At 35.3% G+C, this 25,218-nt stretch overlaps 4 protein-coding genes across 6 annotated transcripts in view; all 4 read left to right on the plus strand.

Annotated features, from left to right (window-relative positions):
* Positions 1–8,617, plus strand: part of LOC144841075 (uncharacterized) — a 40,080-nt gene extending 31,463 nt beyond the window's left edge. The window contains exon 7 of the transcript XR_013611987.1: positions 8,081–8,617. The gene's annotated coding sequence lies outside the window, so the exon portion shown is untranslated. The remainder of the gene's footprint in view (positions 1–8,080) is intronic.
* LOC144841076 (uncharacterized) lies at positions 4,695–11,534 on the plus strand. The gene is made up of 6 exons (XM_078697259.1): positions 4,695–4,704; positions 5,742–6,021; positions 6,913–7,536; positions 7,986–8,075; positions 9,004–9,433; positions 9,657–11,534. Exons 2-6 carry the CDS (start codon positions 5,788–5,790, stop codon positions 9,965–9,967), a joined length of 1,689 nt encoding a protein of 562 aa, XP_078553385.1. The 5' UTR covers positions 4,695–4,704; positions 5,742–5,787; the 3' UTR covers positions 9,968–11,534.
* A 1,528-nt stretch (positions 11,535–13,062) lies between these two features.
* Positions 13,063–18,488, plus strand: LOC144840536 (uncharacterized). 3 transcript variants are annotated; one of them, XM_078696373.1, is made up of 8 exons: positions 13,063–13,153; positions 13,706–14,555; positions 14,669–15,394; positions 15,824–15,901; positions 16,195–16,353; positions 16,641–16,956; positions 17,390–17,479; positions 17,784–18,488. In XM_078696373.1, the coding sequence occupies exons 2-8, from the start codon at positions 13,746–13,748 to the stop codon at positions 17,798–17,800; spliced, it is 2,196 nt and encodes a 731-aa protein (XP_078552499.1). In that variant the 5' UTR covers positions 13,063–13,153; positions 13,706–13,745; the 3' UTR covers positions 17,801–18,488. The 3 variants fall into 3 exon arrangements, with proteins under 3 accessions (XP_078552499.1, XP_078552497.1, XP_078552498.1); XM_078696371.1 differs by lacking the exon at positions 17,784–18,488 and having other exon boundaries at positions 17,390–17,777; XM_078696372.1 differs by lacking the exon at positions 17,784–18,488 and having other exon boundaries at positions 13,085–13,153; positions 13,727–14,555; positions 17,390–17,777.
* A 722-nt stretch (positions 18,489–19,210) lies between these two features.
* Positions 19,211–24,777, plus strand: LOC144839559 (uncharacterized). The gene is made up of 7 exons (XM_078694979.1): positions 19,211–19,367; positions 19,609–20,496; positions 20,745–21,461; positions 21,652–21,729; positions 22,082–22,243; positions 22,656–22,974; positions 23,653–24,777. Exons 2-7 carry the CDS (start codon positions 19,672–19,674, stop codon positions 23,808–23,810), a joined length of 2,259 nt encoding a protein of 752 aa, XP_078551105.1. The 5' UTR covers positions 19,211–19,367; positions 19,609–19,671; the 3' UTR covers positions 23,811–24,777.
* The last annotated feature ends 441 nt before the right edge of the window (positions 24,778–25,218 follow it).

Consider the following 25,218-nt stretch of genomic DNA (forward strand, 5'->3'; position numbering starts at 1 on the left):
AAAAGAAAATAAGCGAGCGAGTGGTGAGGAAATATTTACGAGCTGGAGGAGCCGGGGCGGTTCCGAGCAGGAAGGGCGGTTCCGATCTGGAAGGGTGGTTCCGATCTGGAAGGGTGGTTCCGATCTGGAGTGGCGGTTCCGAGCAGGAGGTGGTTCCAAGTAGGAGGATGGTAAAACTAGGGGGTTCCAATTTTTGGTCAGTGCCATATTTAAAAGAAATATTGAAAACAAATTGTTTTGAGCGGGACAATAATATCTTTAATAAAAGTTACTGAGGAAATTGGGTTCCACCGCTCCCCATTTTAGATGTTACTCCTTAAACGATGCAATTTGAAATGAGCGGAAAACTTGACTGGAAGTTTTTGGAAAGTTCACTCCGCACCCTCTCGGTGAACCCGGAGGGTTTATTTTGTGATGTTTCACGACAGATCCATAACTTATGTAAAGCGTGGTTCCCACTTCTAGGACTCAACGCAACGACGTATTGACGCAAAGTGATGTATTGCCTAATCACAATTGGAAACCGACAACAAAACATCGCAGGTTTGATTTCACCTAGGCGGGGGCAAACACAATTATTGGAAGGGCATTTTCTTACGTTGCGTCGTCTGCGTTACGTTACGCCGCTAGTGGAAACCACTTGAGAAAAGAAGTATTGCAATCCGGAGTCACTATCGCACCCAGTCTCTCCCAGTTACGATGATAACAGGGACACTTGTTTTGAGCTGGTTTAAACGGCTTTGGAACCGAGTATGATGGTGATGATGACTTAATAGGTTGAACGTGAAAAGGTTAATGATGACCTCCTAATAATACATAATTTATTTTGGATGAGATAAAATTAACCTCCGGATCGACAAGCTCGCCTCTGATGGGTGCATATGCGAAGTATCAATTAATGAAAATTCCCCACTGACGCCATGGTTCTCTAACTTATACCCTCCCACCCTCCCCCTTGTAGCAAAACTTGTATACGAATGCACAATATATAGGCTATACAATAATCCGTAGGCCTAACTTATTATATATAACATACATGTTGTATAAGGACACCTTTTTGTAAATACTGCAGGTTTATTTTTTATAGATAGTAGGCCTAATATATAAATACATGTATTTATTATAAAGGCGGAAATACAACACAAATTATGTTTCAAAAGGACAATGTAAAACTCCCCTTTGTTATTATTAGTTGTATACAAATACAATATCTATAATAATCTATATGCCTAATAACTGACATATATAATTGTGTAAGGACACGTGGCTTTTTGTAAATACTGCAGGATAACGTTGTTTATTTTTTATAGATATTAATATATAAATTCATGTATTTATTAGGCCTATAACGGCGGCAATACAATAAAAGTTTCAACGGACAATGTAAAACTTCCCTTATTAGTTGTGTACAAATAATAATTTCCTATAACTAACATACATATTGGACACTTGCTTTTTGGTAAATACTGCGGGCTAACATTGTTTATTTTTTAAATTGATCAATTCATGTAGCCTATTTATTTTAAATGCGGAAATACAATACAAAATATTATGTTTCAAATGACAATGTAAAACTCCCCTTTGTTATTATTGGGAAATTAGTTTATAGACACTGACCTTGGCACAATAAATAATGTAACACTATAAATTTGTGTTTAACAGTTAAGTAAAATTCCCCCTTCATCATCATAAATGAACCATTATACTATTGTATAAAAACCACCACGCCCGCAATCAAAATGAATGGTGAACTGTCAGTTAAGCGTGGTTCCCACTAGAACGCAACGTAACGCAGCGACGTATTGATGCAACGTGCTGTATTGCGTAATCACAAGTGGGAACCGACGACGCAATAGTGCTGCAAACATCAAACATCGTAGGTTTGATTTCACGCAGGCGGGGGCAAACACAATGATTGGAAGGGCATTTTCTTACGTTGCGTAGATTGCGTTACGTTGCGTCGTTAGTGGGAACCAAGCTTTAAGAAGAATTATCACCTTGGAAGGCTGTACTCGTTGGGTTAGGTTTTGTATAACTTTGTAGATTAGTTTCTACGTGTTATAAATATACCAATTTTGTACTTGCAGCTAGTTCAATTAAAGTTCTTAGCTGTACCAGTTCTCACTTCAATTAAAGACCCCTCAAATTAACTCGACCCTCAAATTAAATACTCGCATTATCACCTATCAGATTAGCTACTACTCCCTTCAATTAAAGCACAGTTTGGATGGGCCCAACAAATTCGAATTCATTATATTGATAACGTTATCTATAAAAAATAATTGCGAGTTTTCAATTTGCTTTCACGTACATCCACATGGGTCGACAGTAACGTTGAACCTACGACTGAAAATAATAGCGAGATCATATCGCCATAATTTTGGTAAACGTCTACACCGTGGTTCCCACTAGAACGCAACGTAACGCAGCGACGTATCGACGCAAAGTGATGTATTGCGTAATCGCAAGTGGGAACCGACGACGCAACAGTGCTGTAAAAATCAAAAAGGTTTGATTTCACGCAAGCGGGGGAAAACACAATGATTGGAAGGGCATTTGCTTGCGTTGCGTCGCTAGTGGGAACCGTACGCTTTAAGGACGTACGTCATTATGTTTACTCGTATCTCAGTCTGAGAGCGAAACACAAAATGCCACTGAACACGTTCTTAATTTTGGCACTTGGCGTGTTTTTCGAGTTGCACAAATAACCAAAATTAATAGGGTATCATTCGATGTCAATCTTTACGAAATCTGCGAGATCCAAAACAGTGGCATTGAGTATCAATAATTGTCCCCATTCGTTTCACGGCAAAGTGTCCCCTCAGCGTGCATACTTTTAATGGGGGTGTACTCTATACGGGTTCTGTCGAAAATGATTTGTTTGGTATTATACACCAGTCAATATATTTAAAAATATAATGTAGCCTACTTTCGGTGGCAAAAAATAATATCTATCTTCGTTACAGTAGCGACAGTTTATTTATATTGGGTTTTTTTTGTGGTACCGTAGGACTATAGCCTATTTAGTAGGCCTAAATGTTTGTTGTATTTTTTGGAAAACATGATAATAATATCAACATGGAAGTAGAACTTATTTCCTCAAAGTTGGTTTTTCCTTAATCATGAATATAGAAATATGATTTATATACCGTGGTGACACAAGGTAAATGTTACTTTATAGCTATAATAATGCCAATTCATTTGGGATTGTTTGTTTATTTACGGTATTTAATTCTGTAACTTCCTTGTTTGGTTAATACATTGAAGGCTATTGTTGGTTTCTATAACAAACAAACTACAGTTCGCGCAAAAACTAAAGAAAACTAAGCATGCGCTGTATATCTAAAGCGTGGTTCCCACTAGAACGCAACGCAGCGACGTATTGACGCAAAGTGCTATATTGCGTAATCACAATTGGAAACCGACGACGCAATAGTGCTGCAAAAATCGCAGGTTTGATTTCACGCAGGCGGGGACAAACACAGTTATTGGAAGGGCATTTTCTTACGTGGCGTACGTTGCGTCGCTAGTGGGAACCACGCTTTAAGGGATCTCAGAGTGTGATGACGTAAAACTAATTGAATCATTATAATTATTACGTTTTGTTTTGTTAGTTGTTTGCTTCTTCATCAGGCCTTACCGTAATCAGATCTGTTTCTGTTTTACTTTGTTTGACCTTCTAATATAATACATAATTGTCAACTGTTGGTAATTCCGTTATATAAATTGAATTGAGTCAAGAAATATTATCATTCTTCCTGGAATGTTTAAGAAGTCAATAGGCCTATGATGACTCTGATTGCGTTAAGAAGTTCAAAGAATTAATTTTGAGGTAAATACTTATACATGTATATTATTATTATTATCATAGAGCCTATAAACTAATAGCGTTTGACAGTAATAAAGGTTCAGTAGAAAATAGACACACAAGGCTATGACAATGTATACTATAATGCTGGCGTATGTGTGTGCAGTAAGGGGCATTCACATAACGCGTGAAGCTTGGTCTGCACTTCGCCGCATTCATCGGGTGGCGTGCGATACCACCGCAAGGCGTAAACGTGAGAAAACTAACCGTTCATGCTCAGATACATTAATGATCAAAATACATTGGATGAATATTGAGAGGAGGATTTAATGTGAGACAATGTACTAATTAGTTTAGTCCGCCTCGTATAACAAGTAATGCTAGCTGTCCCTTGCACTGACGACATCGTTCGGTTCCTCATAGCAAACTTATGGCTTATACAAAATATTATCTACATGCCTAAACCATAACTAATAGACAAATTGTATGATAACATAAGGCTTAATAATTCAGTAATTGAATAACGTTAATAATTGTATATTATAGTGCAGTAAAGAACTGAATGAATTTATTTGTATGTATTCATATTACAAAGGCGGAAATACAGTTGACAAATTGTCAAACTCTTGTTATCATTAGGACATATAGTTTATAGATAATGAACTTTGCATAGGCCTGACAAACCATTTGATTACACTATTTATTTTCTAAACTATCAACAATTGTATTTACTTCTTTAAAGGAAATAAATTTGAACAATACCTATTTGACAGGTAGGACAATAGGTGAAATTCCCCTTTTTTTAATATTATATTATGAATCATTTCCACGCGATTAGATCTACTATTGCTACTGTAATTTAATATTTAGTTAGTTTAAAGAAGAAGTGACTCCAGGTAAGGTTACAATATAATTATAAGTTTTAGGTTATAATTTCTGTTTTTAACGTTAAAAAAGACAGTTACGAAATTGAAGTTTGTTTTATAATGCCATATGCCTAAATGTAAAAATAAGCTACTTGTTAAATATACCCGAGTTTACTTTACCAAGAGAAAAAAAAAGGCGTGTGTCGTGAGAATGACACTTGTGTGTCACACGCGAGGCCAAGCCCTTGCGTGTAAGGGTACGCTCGCTACGTGTACGCGATGGTTCTTTGAGATTGTTTGTCAAATTAGTTAGTGATAGTGTATGATGCTTATGATGTTGATTTGTTTTTAAAAAGTATGATTTTTTTTAAATATTATGGATATTATGATCGTTTAAAACTAGATAATACCACAACAAATATATATTGACAATATGTATCTGAATAAAAGTTGGCTGCCCATTTAGAAGTAAGACCTGGTAAAGTTAAACGAACGTCATGCATGGGCCGAAACGACCCGGGTACTAACATCCCTGATTCTGACGGGAATAAGTTATTTATTTATTTTCTATTTCATAACTGCATATACCTCTCAACTCACCCGATTCTGTCGGGTGTCAACTGATTTTTTAAATCAAAATCCAGTTCTCTCGATGTAAAGCTCTGTCTACGCTATCTATAACTTTATGTGAAAAAAATATGTCCATACATGATGACGTCATATCACTACCATTATTTGGGCACATCACACTTTTTTGATAGTGTAGATAAACCTAAACAAAGTTTGATATTGTGGACAGAGCTTATCGTAATGTAATATCCACCCGATTTTACTGATGTTTGTTTGATATTACTTTTGTTTTTATGAATACATTTTGATAGCCCTACGTATTTGCATTTCGCTAACTTTGCGTGCGGCCAAAAAATACAGTAAACAATTACAAAAATAAAATCTTCATCGCTTAAATTTTTTTTCTAAACCTTTATCTCAGAATTTGAGAATAGTGATTTTCTTGAAATAAAACACCACTTATAATTATTGTCTATTTTTCCCACGTACTATATAAGGTTTGAGTTTTCTGTGAAGAAACTGAGTACGGTACAACACCAGGAAATGTGTCAATATTGTGAGAATATATCAATGATGAATCATAAAGATTACAAACCGAACGAAGCTGTTAAACACAAATTACATAGGAAAGTGACGGTCACTGATGGTGCAGTGACTTCATTAGGAGGATTAACAGAAGGGGAGTATTGCAACATTTACAATGACAAAGAGGTACAGCAACTGAACGGTGATAATGATGATAATCATGTGTACGCTAGAACACAAGAAACCAACAAGGTAAGTCGCTTTGGACATAAACCACGCAACAGCCATAAGTCGCGTGCTCTCAGAAAAAAATGAACTTTCAAAAAGTAATGTACTTTAAAACTTTTTTGTACATCAAAACAGTTCAAAAAGTACAGAAAAGCGATAAAACGCATAGTGATACCGGACCGACAGACAGACCGACCGACCGACATAGTGAACTATAGAGTCGCGGCTACGCGACTAAAAATACCATTAAACCAAGACAATCAAACAACAGGACACTGAGCTCGCCATGGAGAGATATGAACAGTCCCTTGATTTTCTATCTGGCTGCGACAAATACCAACATTAGGCCTATGTACGTATTCTCCGCGGCGTGCCGTGTCTGGGTGTGGTATGTAGATAGACATGTTGGTCTCTGGAGCTCAGCATCCTGTTGCTATATTGCCTTGATTAAACGTAGAATTCAATGAATTAAATTGAATGTTGTGATATGCCCTCTCTTACACTAAACTGATAACGGTTAAACTAAATCAAACAATAAAATAAAGCAGTATATCTGAGTTACTCTGACCACAAGGGCAATTCGCGTCGGATGTAACTCGGATATGATTCGGACCAGTTTAACTCAACTCTATCTAGTGTGTGTGTGAACACAGCCGTGTGAACAATTAATCAATATTAAGCTCTGTCTACACTATCAAACTTTATGTGACAAAAAAGTGTGATGTGGTAGTGATATGCCCAAATGTGGTAGCGATATGACATCACCATGTCCATATATGGGCACATCATATTTTTGATAGTGTAGACACATATTTAGGCATACAGACTATAAGAAGTCCGTGTAATAGGTAATTTTTTAATTGCTGTAGGCCTACTGCCAGCAAAATACAAATGCAGTATGCTTATTTTCTACAGGTCGATGCCGGAGAGGTTCAACACATACAGAAACGTAATAAGTTTGAAATTATGTACTCTGGTTTAGTACGAGATTTGAAACAGAAGCCACGTGACAAATACATACTATCGAAGGATAGACGAATGCTAGTTGCGACTGTTGATAAGGAAGGTGCGACTCTAACGTTGGGCATGATTTCGTTGACAATCCCAGAAGGCGCGTTGCCAAAGCAGACGTACGTTTTCATCTACAACTTGGGATATATGAAAACCGATGGAAAGATTCCCTTATGTCCAGAAGTAATGTGTGGTCCAGAAGGTCTTACATTCGACATGTACGTGACCCTTCGTGTCGAGCTGTACGGTAACGTACCTGAAAAGGTGCTACAGAAACCAAGATCTATTGTATCTTGTAAGCAAGAAAATGGCGACTGGACGAAAATGTGCAAGTCTGATGGTACGGCATACATAAAGAATAATAAGTCTTGTATAATTGTAAATCACTTCACCAAGTTTAAAACAGAATTGGACCAAGCCAACGATAATTGTTCAGAACTCGAGCGGATGACGCTTTTGGAGATAAACGCATGTCCAATATATGTTCACGGAAGACATGAGGTTCACATGGAAGTCAGAAAAGTCAATGTAAGTAAAATTACTTTTATATTTGAGCTTGAAATTAACTTAAAACAGATTCAAAAGCTGCCCCAGCCTTCTGAATTTTCTTTAAATAAATTGAAGATATATTATGAATATTCATTATAACATTAAACAAAATGGAATAGAAATGCTCAATATATGTATTCTACTGAAATAACTACATTTTCTTACTGCAATAAGTGCAAAATTTTAGTTTTCTTCATTGTAGACGTTTATGAGGCAGTCACTGCAATAAACAGTGTGTATCGATTTCGACATACAAAAAACTTTCTAAAAAAATGCATAATCAAGTTCAAGAGTTACACAAAATGTAGTTACTGCAGTAACTGCAGTAGAATAATTTTGAAATGGTCCATTAATTAAGATTTTGTTTGTACAGTACTAATTGTGCTAAAAAAATAAATTAATATAAATATTTAACATTTAATAATTAGAAAGAAGACCCAGGAAAATCATTGAATTCTGAGAAGCAATGCTATTGCAATAAGGATTCAGAAGTTAATATCATTATCGATGACCGCACGGTAAGTTATATTTTTAGTCGCGTGGACGCGACTCTATAGTTCACTATGTCGGTCGGTTGGTCGGTCTGTCTGTCTGTCGGTCTGTCTGTCGGTCCGGTATCACTATGCGTTTTATCGCTTTCTGACCTTATCTTGATATCAGTTTAATCTAGCTAAGTCAATTTTTCACAGAATATTCCTTATGGCCAGGAATCGATGTGGTTATGTTTTCACGGTGCGCAATAAAAAATTACGCGGTCTACGCACGATTTAACGAAATCACGTTTGTAATCATATCTTCACAACCATGAATCACAATTAAATAAAATGTTGTACTCATAAATTTCAGGGCATAAATCATCATATGGCAATACAATTACGTGCGTAGCGCATGTAACGCATGCGTACGCGCGCTTAAAATTTTCAAAATTTATTTTCGATGAAATAAGAGTACGTTTCAGGCAATTTTAAGCGTTTACAAAATTGCCATGAGTGCGCATATTGTTGCGCGCGCACTGCGCGTTAAATGTTATTGCGCACTCTTTTTGCCCGATTTCTGTTTTCTTGACTTACTTAACTCGAAATTACGTTATACGAGCACGTCAAAAGTGACAGGCTACGCACGTGTAAATTAAAAAAATATTCAGTGTTCAGTAATTTCGGTCAGTATAGTTCACTATGTCGGTCGGTCGGTCGGTCTGTCGGTCTGTCTGTCGGTCCGGTATCACTATGCATTGTAGCACGCGACTTAATGGCTGTTGGCCTTGTTTAACACTACGGTCAACCATATTAATACAATTTTCTAAATACATTAGGCCTAGGCCTATGCACATTCAGCTGTTGTACGTTTCTTCAAAATGCGGGGGTAGGAGAGGGGGGTCGGTTTTCTTTCAAAAAAGCAATAAGGATTAAAAATCCGTTACTGAGACTTATTATATTGTCTTTACAGGTGCCGTTACATAACTATCTTGCGTGTGTTTTCGATGAAAATTTGTCATCAGTTAAATGGGGCATTCCGGTTTCGGAAACGACAGATATACACATTATAGATTGTATTATTAAGGGAAAATCACATACAACCAAACTGAATCTAAGCAATACAACCAGAGAAACCCATTTCAAAAAACCCCAAACCAACGTAAACAAAGACAACATGAAAACAGTTTGCGCTGCCATTGAGAAGACCCTGACACCAGCATTTGAAGAGTTTCTCTACCAAGACTTTGATCAGGAAGAAAAGGACAATACTGGCATTGAGCTTGCTGTTGCAAGATATCTCAATATGAATGACAATGATTTTAGAAAGCTCGAACCTCATCTTCGAAGTTGTGGAATGGTCGATACAGCAGACAAAGTGAACGAAATCACAGCAAAAACAGGTAGGTCAGGATGGAACCTTGCGATCGGCACAAGCACGTTAACTAAGCTACAGCTCCACTACAAAACATTATAATTTGTTTAAAATACTGTAGGATATACATTAGCCAGGACGCCTAAGTTATTCACTTACTTTTAAGATAAAAGTAATGAATTTCATTATCATAATTACACTGTACAAATCATGGTAATATTTATACATATTCATCGTTTTTTTATGTTTAGGTTTTAACAACGCAAGACGGTCGCTCCCAACAACGTCAGACATCCAGCCTCTGAGCGCAACTGGTGGTGTGTTTCGACAAGGTGTCGCGGATGCAGGATTTGTGAGCTGTGGACCACAGCAACTTAATTTGGACATTGGTATACCAAATAAGGAAGAAGAGCAAGAAGGCGAAGAAGAAGAACGACAACAAGAAGAACAACTAGGCGATTGTAGAGATCTGCATCAAGCTGAATCGATGTATCAAAATGTTAAATGGAGCAACTTAAACTTAAATACAGAAATATATACGACTTATGTAGCCAAAAAATGATAAACTAGAACACAGAAGAAATGAAAGTATGTGTCTCAGGGTTTTCGGAAAGCGGACATTGCATTGTAACAGAGGTGCCAAATACAAAGCATTATCAAATATCTACCTGCTTATAGTATTACTTATTATTATGCGTATGACACGCCATATGTGCCAACATATTTCTCTTTTTACCAACAATACTATATATATTATATAATATATGACCATATGACTTTTCATGACAGAACGAGGGGAAATACCATAATAACACTATGTACGAAAAACCCCTATTCAGGGGACACGCCTTAGGGACACTGTGTTATGTTAAATGTATCAAATTAATAGGATTTCTGACTTTCAGTTTTTGAAGTTAATTAAAAACAGAAAACTGCTTAGAAAGGGTGAACGGAAGATATAATTGAATATCGTCAGCATACATTTAAACGATTTAAATCTGAAACGTGTATCGCGTGAGATACGCGTGTAATACTCGCGTGTGATAATTTGATGATACATTACAGGCAGAAAATGTGTGTTGAGTATGTTCTTGTTTATATATTATTATTTATACAGTATATATGTTTTTATTTTTGCAGAGTTATTGCCTTGAAGTCCGTCCAAATACAAACTGACTTTATATTTATATTTTAGTTCAAATTAAATAAATTAAACAACTACTGTTACCATACATGTATGTATAAAATATTTGTATTTACCTAAGCTGTGATATTTTTAGTTTTAGTTCGAACTAAAACGATAAAAGGGGATACAATTTAATATAGTTAAAACACTAGCTTGAGTTACTAACTCACTATGAGTGTTAACTGTTTGTGGAATGGGAGTTGGCTAGTTGAAATGCAATGTATTTCATTTAACAACTGTTGAAATGCTTATTAGTTTTAAAACTGCAGTGTTAATCCATAGACTTTTAAGTTTAACTCTTTTTTTTTGCATTTCCATGTGTGTGATTTTAAACATTCCACAGATAAGAAGGCTGTTATTATGCAGGAATTATTAACAAAAACAATGTCTTATACATGGCTGCAGTCGCGTGCTCATTACCGACCGACCAACCATTAACGACCGACCAACCATCCGACCAACCGACCGACCGACCATCTGACCAACCGACTGCTAAATTTTATTTTTGTTTACGCCCAAACAACTGAGTTATCTTTTCTGATGGAGTTTTTGATAAGAGTTTTTACGCTGTTTTTAATGTTTTTACACAGTTCAATTGTAAATAGTAATATTATTTGTATGTATTGACCTATTGTTGATATTCATGTGTGGAAAGTATCGTATAGAAACATCAATACCGATGTTTTCGATCATAAATGAATCACAAACCATCAAAAAGTATTTATAGATGAATGTAATTTTTATTTGTTATTTATTCATAAAAGAATGTAAATGGCTATTTATACCAAACAGAAAAAAAAATTATTTTACCATATTATTATAATTACACGCGGCTAGCCTTGATTATAATACTCCTCTGTCTATGTTATTTATCACTAATGCTATATCTTCATGATAAAGAGAAAAAGAAAAATAAATTGCAATTGAATTGAATGTATTAATTAAAAAAAAACTATTTAAACAAATATAATTATAATTATCATAGTGATAATTTTAAATTGGATGGGGATAAAATCAAGGTTTTTCTTTTACCTGATTGTGAAATCCTGGATAAACATTTTGTTGAATAAATTGTTTTAAATCGTTTATTATCTTGTAGTACAATTGCTTTAATAATCAATTGAGTATTTTGTGTATTTGGAATGGATAACGTGAAATGCTGTTGAATATACGACGGTGACCGTGATACATAAATACATAGGGACAATGTCGCAAAACCCGAATCGTTGGTCTGGGTGCAGTGGTAACGGCTATGAGCGCTCACTGGCTAAACCCAGGGGCCCCGGAGTTTTGGGGCCCCGGAGTTTTGGGGCCCCGGAGCATGAAAAGCATCAAAGCAACTATCCAGGGTTGAAGGGCCCTGAGTGTTAAACCAGGGGCCCTTGTCACCTGCGTTACGACACTGTCTGGGCGATTGAACTATGAAAGACAAACTTCACAACACAAAGGTTATATATCCTGATTGTTAATAACCGAAAGCTTCCAGCTATTATTACGATGACGATAGCGCCAAGCAATTAACTTTGTTAAGGTGCCCCCGCCAAGAATTTTCAGTTTTATTATTGTTATTATATTGTATGTTATTTTTTATATCGTCTGTTCTTCGAAAAAATTAGCAAAAACGGAACGGTAAGCCATCAGAGCCACTACCAGCTCGGTGATTATCGCACAACGTGTCATGTTACTTACTAACATTAGTATTTAACTTTTTTTATTTATGGAAGCAAATAGTGATCATGTCAAAATTATTTTTACTGTGGTAACTACATTTTACTGCTTTAACATGATTTGAGTTTGATTCATTGTAGAAGTCGATATAATAGTGTGATGACAAATAATGCAGTAACTGCAGTAGAATAATGTTGACAATACAAAGACAAAATACTGTATACAAAGATGTCAGGAAGCGAATTGTTTTGATATTTGTATATGACAAGTTTGTAAAAACTGGCACAAATACGTGTAATCTTTAACGATAGCTGAATGCAGGTGTTTATGGTTTATATTATATAAAGGCCTAAAGTTCGTGGAGCACAACGTCACTCCTTGGGATAAATATATTAATCGAAACGTCGTGGGTAGGCCTATATACCGCAAAAGTATATTGATTTCGCCACACAAACCTTCAAACAATATAGTATGGTGTACTCTTAACTTATGGGAAATTAAGCTAATGGATACAATTTCTTTCAAACGTTATTTATTAGTTTCTACAGTTTTTTAAAAAGAGTCTATAAAAAGAATATTACACTTGCCTGGGGAATTTAGGCTGGATCAGTCAGTACAAAACACACTGAGAGACATAACAAAAGAGCTGCTATACCTCTGGGCAAGAAACTTTTATACATATCACAAGTTATTGTTAAAGTAAGCTCTTCAACTTGCTAAAATGCATTGTGTGGGAACGTTTTTACCTGACTTCCGTGTATATATAATAGATATCATTGTGTGGGATAAAGAAAAAGTTAACCAAACACTAAAATACATACGACAAAAATACACTGTTGGCAAATATAGCGACAATCATCAGTTTTTTGGAAATGGTTTATGCCGATCATTAAGGTAAAATTCAGCTTTAACTACTATATAAATTAACAATATTTTTATTATTATTATCATTATTATTATTATTTCTGTTTTAGAGCATTAGGCATATTGTTACAGTAAAACGTATACCGGAATGATGATTTTTTTCTTACTTCCGGCAAATTATATAATTATACATAAAACTTTGGTGTCGCCATGTTTTTTTGACGCGGCAATAATTATATCATACTTATATGATTCATATGTATAGTCTGCCACACGGTTCAAATCGTAAACTGGTTGTCTTATTAAGTTTGTCTATACGTTTGTCGATAAGTTTATTTGTCACTCTAAGACCCCTGCTATATTTTCCTATATAGATCCCAGTCGACATCAGTTCTCTATCTAATTTTACTCCACTATTTATACACAGAGTGTGTTAGTTGTGAAGGATTATCTTATAATATTATAAGTAATGAACCCGAAAATATGAACTATCGACAAACGATTGGGATCTCTTACGAACGCAGACAGTCCAATCACTTAACCTTCCAAATTATAGCTATAACCTTACCTTTCTAAATATAGACAATTGTCATCACCTTGCAGTTGTATACAGTGATTACATATGGACCAGGGAGAACAATTAATTATGGATGATATTCCTGAGGAAATCGAGGAAGCGACTAAGGCGACGACCGAGGAGTCGGAGGAGGCGGAGGTTGCTCATCAACCTAAGCCACTTCGGAGACGTCCTTCAGAGAGAAACGTTTCAGATATTCGTATTGTAGATGCAAGAGTCATTGGAGACGAAGAGGGCAAAGTATTTCCAAACACCGAAGATGTTAATGTGAAAAGGGATTATATGATCAAGCGAATCAATCCGTCTTTAACCAAAAATGCAATGATGATGATGTCATGTAACGTTGACTTTGTCGCTGGAAAAAACCGGCTGAAAAAAGTGAAACCAAGAGATGAGAATGCAACAAAGCAAGCTACCACCACGAATGAAAATGTTAATACTATAACACAGATACAACTGAAGCCTGTAAACACGAATCTCTCTAAAAGTGCAAGAGAAATATGTCAAAATCCACAAAAAGATCAGGTCGAACAAAGGCAAAAAAAGAACCCTAAACAGGATCAAAATAAAAGCGTACTGCTACCTGATCAGAAAAGCAAGACACTATCTAAAGACAACATAACTGAAAAACCTGACGGAACAAAGGATGATGAATTAGATAGGGTCACAGGAAACACAGAATGTAATAACTCTATGTATGCAACGATTAGTGAAATTAAGAAGAAAAAGCGACCACCTGCCACAATGCCTAAAATGCGAACAAAAACTGCTCCAGCTATAATCGTACCTGAAGCTATCCTAGAAAGTAAAGAATTGATAACGCCGGAAGATGATTATGCATTCATGATTCCAAAGGTAATTGGTTTTTCTCCATTTGTAGTTTTTTTGTTTCATAGAGCTGAATGAAAAAGTAGGCCTTGAAATCTTTTGCCCTATTTGTAATCTTCCTTCCATCTTTCTATTTTTAGGTTCCGCTTCCACTGCCACCACGTGACGATCTTTCAAATTCAAATATTCCAAAAAACATTGAAACCAATTTCAAAGGTCTAGCTTCACGATACGAAGCGTTTCTGTCTCATATTTACCACGATACATCCAATCCATTCGACAGCAATTTTAAGCAGGGAAATTTCTCTGCTGGTATATTTAAGGAAGACGGGGGAATGTTGACAGTAAATGGCGCGCACTTGACGATACCAAATGGAGCGCTGCAGAAGCCTACGGTTTTGTTCATCTACCGTGTCGACAAAGACCCGGATGACACTAGACAAGTTGGGGGTGTGTGTATACAGTACCAGGTTAGTCCAGTTATTGTAGTTGGACCAGTGACTGAACTCCAACAATCTATTTTTCTAACAATTGATTTGTATATGGTTGATGGAAGTGAGTGGACGTATGAGCCAAAAGTCAGACGATCAAACGATACAAGTTGGGAGCCTTTAAAGTCGAAAAGTATTTCGATAAAACAGGAAACAAGATGGATTCACACATTACAGACATTAAATCACGTAACGGATTTCAAACTGAATGGAAGTCCTAAGCGTAAAAATATTTCGGATTCAGACGGGCTTTATGACGTTCCAATCGAACATTTTATGACAGTGAAAATGGGGGCAGTCATTGAGGACGTAAAGAGTGATGAACTGTCAATCACCGTTAAGAAAGCGGACACAGACGATTCTAAAAATGCTGATGTAAGTTGGAGCTTTCGATTCGTGTTTCGACGACCGACGACCAACCTAAGTCAGGTCATCGTCTGAACCTAGAAAACCATCAAACCTGCGCCGAGGACACGTCACGCCCCAATATCTCCGCATGCGCACAATTAATTAACATGAACTTTTCGGTTTGGTCGTTGATCGTTGCAAATAGAAAGCTACCTATTTCTTTTTTAGAAGAAACAAAATTAATGTATGATGATAATTTGTAGTGCCTGCGTCTGAGTACTAATTAATTAAGATTTGCTCTACTCTGACGTAATTGTACAGATACCAGAAAATTACATGCTCGTGTTCAGTTTCGCGTATGAAATGAATAAAAATTTCATAAGTTGCTTACTAAATTTTAATTAAACAATGTTTACAGCACAACTTTAATACAAATGTTAAATTTTTAAACTTCAGGAATGTACCGAGAAAACTATCCTGCTAAATCAGCTTGGAGGAGAGTTTCTGATAATGAATGTGTTTGGCGTAGAAGAGGTAAGCATTGCTCTAAGTAATTTTATGTCCAATAGCAATTGTAAAGGGCCTAAAACAAATAGCAGACGGAAGAAAAACAGAAGGAAACAACTTAACATGGATACTAATACATAAAGACATGATCAGCCTAGGTGAGAAGATTAGGAGACAGAAACAATCAAGTTGGGTGCCATTCATTGTTAAAAAATAATAGGCCTAATAAAAAATATACCAAATATTAAGTTCGACCTTTGGCCGATGTCCATCTTCCACTTTCGATGATAGTATTGGAATTTTTAACTGTTTTTTTTTAGAGAATTCATATTGGGAACATAATCTGTGGTCACCAAACGTTTACAAAGTTGTCTTTCAAAGTCCCTAGTACCGTGTACAGAAATGCTTCTATCAAGTGCCGGCAAGAACTTAAGGAAGACAGTTTTGAATTAAATATAACACGTAAAGATTCACACGCGGTAGGTTTTGTTGCATTATTTAGCCCGCATACAGTACTGTTACTGTTTCATTTATGTGTAAATATGCACACCATACAGCGGTGATGGAGTAATTCATTTCTTCATAACGAGAGATATGAAAACAGAATACTTAAATAGTCTTAAAGTAGGAACGGTCCAAGGTACCAAATTTCCTTTCGTTTATCCATGGACAAAGATACAGTATGTTCCGTTTGCCCAGTTTATCCTAGATTACTAGACACGACACTTTTAAAAAAACCACTATTATAACCGCTTTGTATTTACAGCTTTCTGGTACGCTTTATTGGCAGAAAGAGTTGCGCACATTCTCTGCTCTACTTTCCAAATATCGTTTCAATATGATAACAGAGTTTGGACAATGTGAGCATTGGGTTCAGTTCTGTAGGCTTGCTTTCGACTTCAGTGACGCACAGTCAAACCATTTCAGAACGCTACCATACTTCAGATCATTTGCCATTAATCTTTACACTGCCATCAACGACACTTGTGGGAACACACTTGAATTGCTCACACCACTTCAGACATTTCTAGAAGACGCGGACATCTTACAAGCATCAAGTGTAGTCAAAGAAGAAATTGAAGGTATTGTGAACTTTATAGAAATTCTAAAAGACAATTTTCTAAATCAGGACAACGATAAAGTTCCCTGGTTTGTCTTTGTCTGTTGTAATGATGACAGATCCGCCATGTTCTGAATTTCAACACCCTTTGAAAAATTTTGAAGAAAGTGAAAGTATTCCATATTATTTCCAGAAATATAAATAAACATAAAATTCAAATTCAGCATATAAACAGCATTTCCTCCGGTCATTGTTAGGGATAATCTAGCATTAGCATAAATAAAACTTTAACAACAGGGAATCGCTTAATATGAGGCTCTATTATGTCGTAATTTTTTAATAATCTCACATGGAATTCATATTCCCTGTTTCGTCTTCATACAAAAATAGTATCGCTTACTAGTGTATTTATCGAGTTTTTACTACAGTATTATGTTTTCTTTATTTTCATTTAGAATCATTGTCACTTTGCGACAAGCGTTCTACGGCTGAATTCTCCCACAACGATTCGGGATCGGAAGATGAAAACGTTTTTGACAATAAACATGACAAAATTGGTTAAAAATGAGGATATTTGTGAAAGATGACGCCATAGGTGAAAAATAACGACATTGGTTAAAAACGACGACATTGGTCAACGACGACGACATTGGTCAAAGACGACAATATTGCGTAAAGTTGGCGAAATTGGTTAAAGATGACGAAATTGGTCAAAGATAACGATATTGGTCAAAGATAACGATATTGGTCAAAGATGAAGATGTTGGTTAAAGATGACGATATTGGTCTAAGATGACGATATTGAGTAAAGCTGACGAAATTGGTTAAAGATGACGAAATTGGTTAAAGATGACGAAATTGGTTAAAGATGACGAAATTGGTTAAAGATGACGACATAGGTGAAAAATCACGACCTTGGTTAAAGACGACGACATTGGTCAAAGACGACAATATTGCGTAAAGTTGGCGAAATTGGTTAAAGATGACGAAATTGGTCAAAGATAACGATATTGGTCAAAGATAACGATATTGGTCAAAGATAACGATATTGGTCAAAGATAACGATGTTGGTCAAAGATGAAGATGTTGGTTAAAGATGACGATATTGGTCTAAGATGACGATATTGAGTAAAGCTGACGAAATTGGTTAAAGATGACGAAATTGGTTAAAGATGACGAAATTGGTTAAAGATGACGACATTGGTTAAAGATGACGACATTGGTTAAGGATGACGACATTTTTTAAAGATGACGATGTTTGTGAAAGATGATAAAATTGATAAAAGATGACGATATTGGTAAAACATGAGATCATTGAGTAAAGCCATTCGAATTGGATAAAGATGACGACATTAGTTAAGGATGACGACATATAATTAATACCAATATAATTTCGATTCATCAGGAAGAAATATATTGTCGAACAGTAATTATTATTTTATTAACAACTAACATAAAATTCTTATAATATTACTAACGACTAATAAAAGTTTTGTTTCATCACTAACAACAATATTTTATTTCATTCGATATGCTTTTGTATAAAATGATCAATTATGGATGGATAACTTTATTATTGTTAAAAAAACAAAATTATCTTATCAGTAGATCAAACAAAGAAAATGTAATAAAAAATTCTTGTAATAAAAATAATGTCTTTGTTATATATTGTTGTACACAGTGTTTGGTAATAATGATTGTGTTAGGTTGATCACAAAGAATTTGACTCCAAAAAGAGAATGATGATGATAATGATGATGATGATGATGATGAATATAACCACGATGACTGGAAACAGGAAAATGAATATGATGATAGTTAAGAAGATTGACTTAGCTGGTCTTAAAACCAACATTAAGTCCAATCATCTTATTAAGTGGAAATGAAAAAGATGATTGGATTTAATGTTAGTTTTCAGTGGAATTGAAAAAGATGATTATATTTTATGTGGGTTTTCAGTAAAAAAAGTTTGTTTCTAATGTCCTGTGTAAATGCAATATTTTGATGTATTGCGGGTGACTATATTATCATACTCACCATTCTACACATTGAAAAACATAGCTTATGGGAATTCCACTACACTTTTTGAAACGCTGGTTGGAAAGTATAATCTATAAAAAGATGATTACACGTTTGTTGGGTATTATCATAGTACAAAACAAGTTTAGTGAATCACAAAAGAGTTATTCCTATAGGCTAAATGCTTTTATACGTTAATTCTAAAAGAGTTATTGTCGGATTGAGCACTTGATAAAATGCATTGAGTATATACCGTACGTTTTGACATGGTTTCCGTGTACATAACTCCTACTTCCTCATTTTGTGGATTATCGAAAAAAAAGTGTACACTGTGGGTCTAAGTGGAGAATAATACACTACTATGTCGTGTGACGTTTGACAACTTGGAGTGATTGTGTTGACAAATACACCAAGGTAGGAGATATTTGCGGACAAGAAGCCTAGAATATTCGTAATAGTAAATACTACTATTGGCCTATATACAATAGTATTTCATTAAAGTAACTGGGACCTAATTACGATAGGAGTGTACATTAATGGTAGTATATATGACAAACTGACTTCGATAGCCTCTATTACGAAAGTTGTGTTACGAAATAATGGCAATTTAGTTTTAAGTATACTAAAAAAACATAACTTTTTTTTCTATCTGTAGAAAACTATAAAAAATAGGTCAACTTCATGGTGTTTGAAAGGTCATCAAGGATAAAAGTTCATCATGGCTGATAGCATGACAGAAACGGAGGTTATTCCGAGACGGAAAATAGATCGAAGACGAGGATCTGATATAACAATCCCTACGGTTATACATGGTCAGTTATTTACAAATACAGAAAATATCGATTCGGAAATAGATATTCAAAAAAAGATGATATTGACAACATCAGATATTCTCGACGCAAAAAAACGACTGAGACGGGTGAAACCGACAAAAGATGAAACTACTGATTGTCAGTTACGCAACTTTGAGAGTGGTGACGTCATTAATGGTTACACAGATATGGTACAAATTGTAGGAATAGACACAGAAAGAAAAAATAAGCAAATAGACAGAGTTGGACAAAAATCCGAGAACATATATGAAAAAACGTTATATCAAAATGTAACATCATCTGATAAAGAAAATAGTATGACGATTTCAAACTACCAAACTGAATGCAACACACAGGAGTTCGACGCTCAAGACATAAATAATGGATACGTAGGTCTCTCTAAAGGTACAGCAATGAATGGAAAAGATCGATTGGAACAAAATAAAGAATTATTAAAGAAAGAAAATGATACATTACCTAAACACAGAACTAAAGGACTTGAAACAATACAAGATGAAGCGTTTGACGTCATTGAAAATAACCAGACAAGAAAGGGTGAGGCCAATCCATATGCTAAGATTGATGACTTGAAGAAGAAAAGGCGGCCACCTGCCACACTACCCAAATTAAAGAAATCGATAACTTGTCCTGCTATAACCGTACCACCAATTATTTTGAAAAAGAATGGAATCATTTCAAAAGACGATAATTATGAATGCATGACCCCAAAGGTGAGACTAATTATAAGTAGGCCTATACTATAAGATAATCGCAAAAAGATATGACTTCAAGTAGAAATAACAGTTTACAAATTTAGTATTACTATTTTGTACAAATCCAGTCATAATTGGGGAAAATTCCTAATCATCTTTTAGACTATTTATTATCCATTATTGTATTTCTGTCTATCCATTCCACTAGTCTGTATTTAATCGAATAAAAACATATACATATAATCTCTTTGAATTCTTGTCTTCAGGTTCCACGTCCACTACCTCAGCGAAGCGATCTTTCCGAATCAAATATTCCGACACACATCGAAACAAATGTCAGTGGTTTAGCCTTTCGATACGAAGGATTTCTGTCTCATATTTACCATACATCTCATCCTTCCGACACCAACTTTAAGCAGGATAATTTCTCCGCTGGCCTGTTTACGGAAGACGGAGGAACGCTGACAGTAAATGGCGCGCACTTGACGATACCGAATGGAGCGTTGAAGCAGCCTACAGTTTTGTTTCTCTACCAGGTTGGCAATGACCCTGCGGACACCAGACAAGTTGGGGGATTGTGTATGCAGTATCAAGTTAGCCCAATTATTGTAGTTGGACCAGTGACTGAACTCCAGCAATCTATTTTTCTAACAATTGATTTGTATATGGTTGATGGCAGTGAGTGGACGTATGAGCCAAAAGTCAGACGATCAAACGATACAAGTTGGGAGCTTTTAAATTCGAAAAGTATTTCGATAAAACAGGAAACAAGATGGATTCACACATTACAGACATTGAATCACGTAACGGATTTCAAACTCATTGGAAGCCCTAAGCGTAAAAACATTACGGACTGTGAGGGTCTCTACGACGTTCCAATCGACCATTTTATAACCGTGAAGATATCGGCAGTCATTGGTGACGTAAGTAGTGACGAACTGTCAATCACCGTAAGGAAGATAGAAGACACAACAAACGAAAATGTAGGTCTAATATTTCCATTTTTGGTGCAAAAAATGTCCAGTTTTATAATTTTATAAAATGTCTTGCGTATTTCTTTTTGTATTTTCTATCTTGTTATTATTGATTTTATAAAAAGTAAAATAAACAACTAAGCACAAAAATATGAAGATCTTTATTGTAACTAATTAAAATACTTTATACTCAATTTAGGAATGGGCTGAAAAAACGATATTGTTAAACCAGCTAGGAGGGGAGTTTCTGATAATGAAGTTGTTTGGAAAAGAGGAGGTAATGCTTTGTGTTGTATAGAGTAATGCTCAGTTCACAAAATGATGTGCCTTAGTGTTTTTAAAACCATGTGATAAAACGAACACACGGGATATTTTCCAGTTCAAGTATTCCACTTACAGATGTACGATGATGTAGACACGGTCGGTTACCCTTATCAAACCAGATAGTTCATGTATGGGAAGAATAAGGTCCAATAAATACCTCTTCTTCTCTTCAGTTCACATTACACTGCAAATCGTGAAGAGATTGGAAACAGCTATCAATAATTCGACGTAGGCCTAATTAATAAATTATATTTTGTAAATATTGTAAATTATATAATCCTATAACTGTTTTATTTATATTTTAGAAAATTCATATTGGAAATATAATCTGTGGTCGACAAACGTTTACCATGTTTTCGTTCGAAGTCCCTAGTACCGTGTACAGAAATGCTTCTATTGAATGTCGCCAAGAACTTAAGCAAGGCAGTTTCAACTTAAATATAACACGAAAAGATGCGTTAAAACACGTAGGTATTTTAGCAAAGGTTGTATTAATAACCCAATATATAGGACTTCTTGTTAATATCCGTATACATGTGTCTAATTTTCAGTTAAAGTCTTACTTTAGTAGACAATAAAGAACAGTTATTAGTAGATTTGTTGGACTAGTGGAAACACATGGTGTTTATGGAATTTGTATACGTTTTGTGACATCAAGTTCAGAAAGGGCCACAGTGGTACGATCTGCGCCATAAACCGAAGAAGTAAACTACAATACCTAAAATACAGACCTTTCCATGAAATTATGACTCGGTGATAAATCCATCCAATCCAAATCCCTATTGAAATTCCAATAGTTTGCACGCTACTAAAAACAGTGGACTAGGGTTCTTTTAATGGGAAATAAAATTACCAGATATTCTTTTCTTCTTCTTACAGATTCATGGTAGAGCTTCTTCATGGGAAAAAGACTTGCGCACTTTCTCTGCTCTCCTGTCCAGAAATCGTTTTACTATGATAACAGAGTATGGACAACGTGGAAATTGGCTTCAGTTCTGTAGACTTGCTTTCGACGTCAGTGACGCACAGTCAACCTATTTCAGAACATTACCATACTACCAGTCTTTTGCTATAAACCTTTACACAGCTGTTAACGACACTTGTGGGAACACACTTGACTTGCTCAAACCACTTCAGCAGTTTCTGGAAGACGCGGACATCTTGCAGGCAGCAAGTGTCGTGAAGGAAGAAATTAAAGGTATTCTAAATTTGTTAGAGATTAAACGAAATTCAGATCCGGATATCGACATTTGGGGATCTAATGTTGTTCGAATGTCGTTCCAAAGTAGAAAAAAAGATATTTGCTATTAAACAGAGAGTAGGCCAACAAAAGTGTGGTTGCCACTTCAACGCAACACAAGAGATAAGTGCAACGCAAGTAATTTGACCAATCACGAGCAAGGGATTATTTGAACTGTTGCTTGTCATTGGTGAACTCTCTTGCGTTGTGCTTACGTCATTGCGCTTAGTCCTAGTGAGAACCAAGCTTAAGGTACTACAGGTATCACTAAGCACTATTATTACATTAGAAATGCTTCTTTTTTTTATATTATATTATTGTTTACTAATTTAGTATTGTGTTTCCTCAAGATTTGTTTGTTTGTCTTGTCTTCGTCCATACTTGGTCTCTTGCGTAGTGTATGTACCGTCTGTAACTGCTTTGTCTCTGTCTATGAACATTGATCCCAATTTTTTTTATAACAACTTTTTTCCTGGTGGAACCTGTCTTAAAGTTCGTTGAGCTTATTTGAGTTCTCCAGATACAAGGCATTAACTATTAATTTGATTCATATTTTGTCAACATACTTTGAATTTTGCTTTGTTTAAATAAAATGAATGAATGAATGATTGTAACTGTTACATTTTTTTTTTAAAGAATTATTATCACTTTGCGACGACCGTTCTTCTGTTGCTTATATCAAGCCAGATTCCGGATCCGAAGATGACGGTGATCCTGACGATAAAGAGGACGATATTAGTTCTATGCACGCATCATTGAGGAGGAAAGCATCAATAACGATACAATGTCATTAAGCCAGTCATACATAATAATACAATATTATTATACTATAATGCTCCGTTTGACAATTCATGTACAACAAACTGTGAACGCACGATGAATCGACTGATATTTCTTGACAAATGTACAGTATGTGACGTTTCGGGCCATAATTCATTTATATGTGCTCTCATTGTATGTTACATTACTTAGTGTTCTCTCAATGTAATTTATTAATTATATAATGTTGCACGGCTGAAGTGAGAGTATTGTGTTTTCAGCAGCATTGCAAACAATGTATACTAAGAGACTGGCACTAAATACAGTAGGCTACTGTTGAATTTTGTTTACAGTAAAAAAATCAACAAAGTCACGTACGCATGGAGTAAAATAATATAGGCTACTATTATAGCCTATACATATAATGTCTGTTTCGTTAACGTTTACAAATTAGTTTATTTCTACATATCCAAAATTTACTAACACTGTATGTTATTTTGGTCATGGTTGATTAGGGTTATTATGTAAAAGATTACCTCAACAACAAAGAAGCTTCAAGTTATATTGTACATATTATCTAGATATAACCTTGATTATGAATACTCAACATCAATATTCATTTTGTAGTATTTCCGCTCCAGTCTTTTAACATCGTTTCCTATAAACTCCACAGTGAACAAGTCATAATATTTTGAGGAAATCAACTGTTGACGACCGATGTGTCTAGGACGGGTCCTCCCCGCCCCCACTCTTTTTACAACTAAAGAAATTATAAACTACTTTTTGATACCTTTAGGACAGACGATTATGTTTTAGCCCCTCCTTGTGTGAAAATCATGACTCCGCCTGTGTGATTTAAATACTTGCACGTACGTCTTTGCGTTGATTCATGGAAACAAGTACATAGGCCTATAATATAATCTTAGCTATGGCTACACTATCAAACTTTGTTACTTTTTAAAACTTTGGTTTTCTATTTGTATTGCAGTTGGAAGAAAATAATGTATCTTTGTTAAATGCCTATATCAAATATATATTCAAACTTTAAAACAGCTTTGTAATCGATTTTATTGTGAATAATGGTAGTTATTATATCTATACATTAAATCGTCTCCATGTGCTTAAAAAACACATACTTGTGCAAAGAAAGTCAAAGACAAGTGAACAAAGACTAAGCGACTTGAACTATTGGATTTGAGCTAAGACTTAATTAGAACAAGAGATGGAGCGAACGAGAATGCATAGTTTGAACCAGGGAAGAGTGAAATTATATATGTAATTTCACTGGTTTGAACTATGGGAATCTATGATAATTACCGGAATACAATTTTGGAGGCAGCTTACTTTAAAACTTGAGTTTTTAAATATGAGTACGTATAAATCGAGAGGGCGGGCTGTTGTTTTGAAGGTTACCTTGGTGTTGTTGTCTTTATGAATCAGCCA

The sequence above is a fragment of the Antedon bifida genome, chromosome 4, assembly GCF_963402885.1.
Source record: "Antedon bifida chromosome 4, ecAntBifi1.1, whole genome shotgun sequence".
Classification (NCBI taxonomy): Eukaryota; Metazoa; Echinodermata; class Crinoidea; order Comatulida; family Antedonidae; genus Antedon; species Antedon bifida.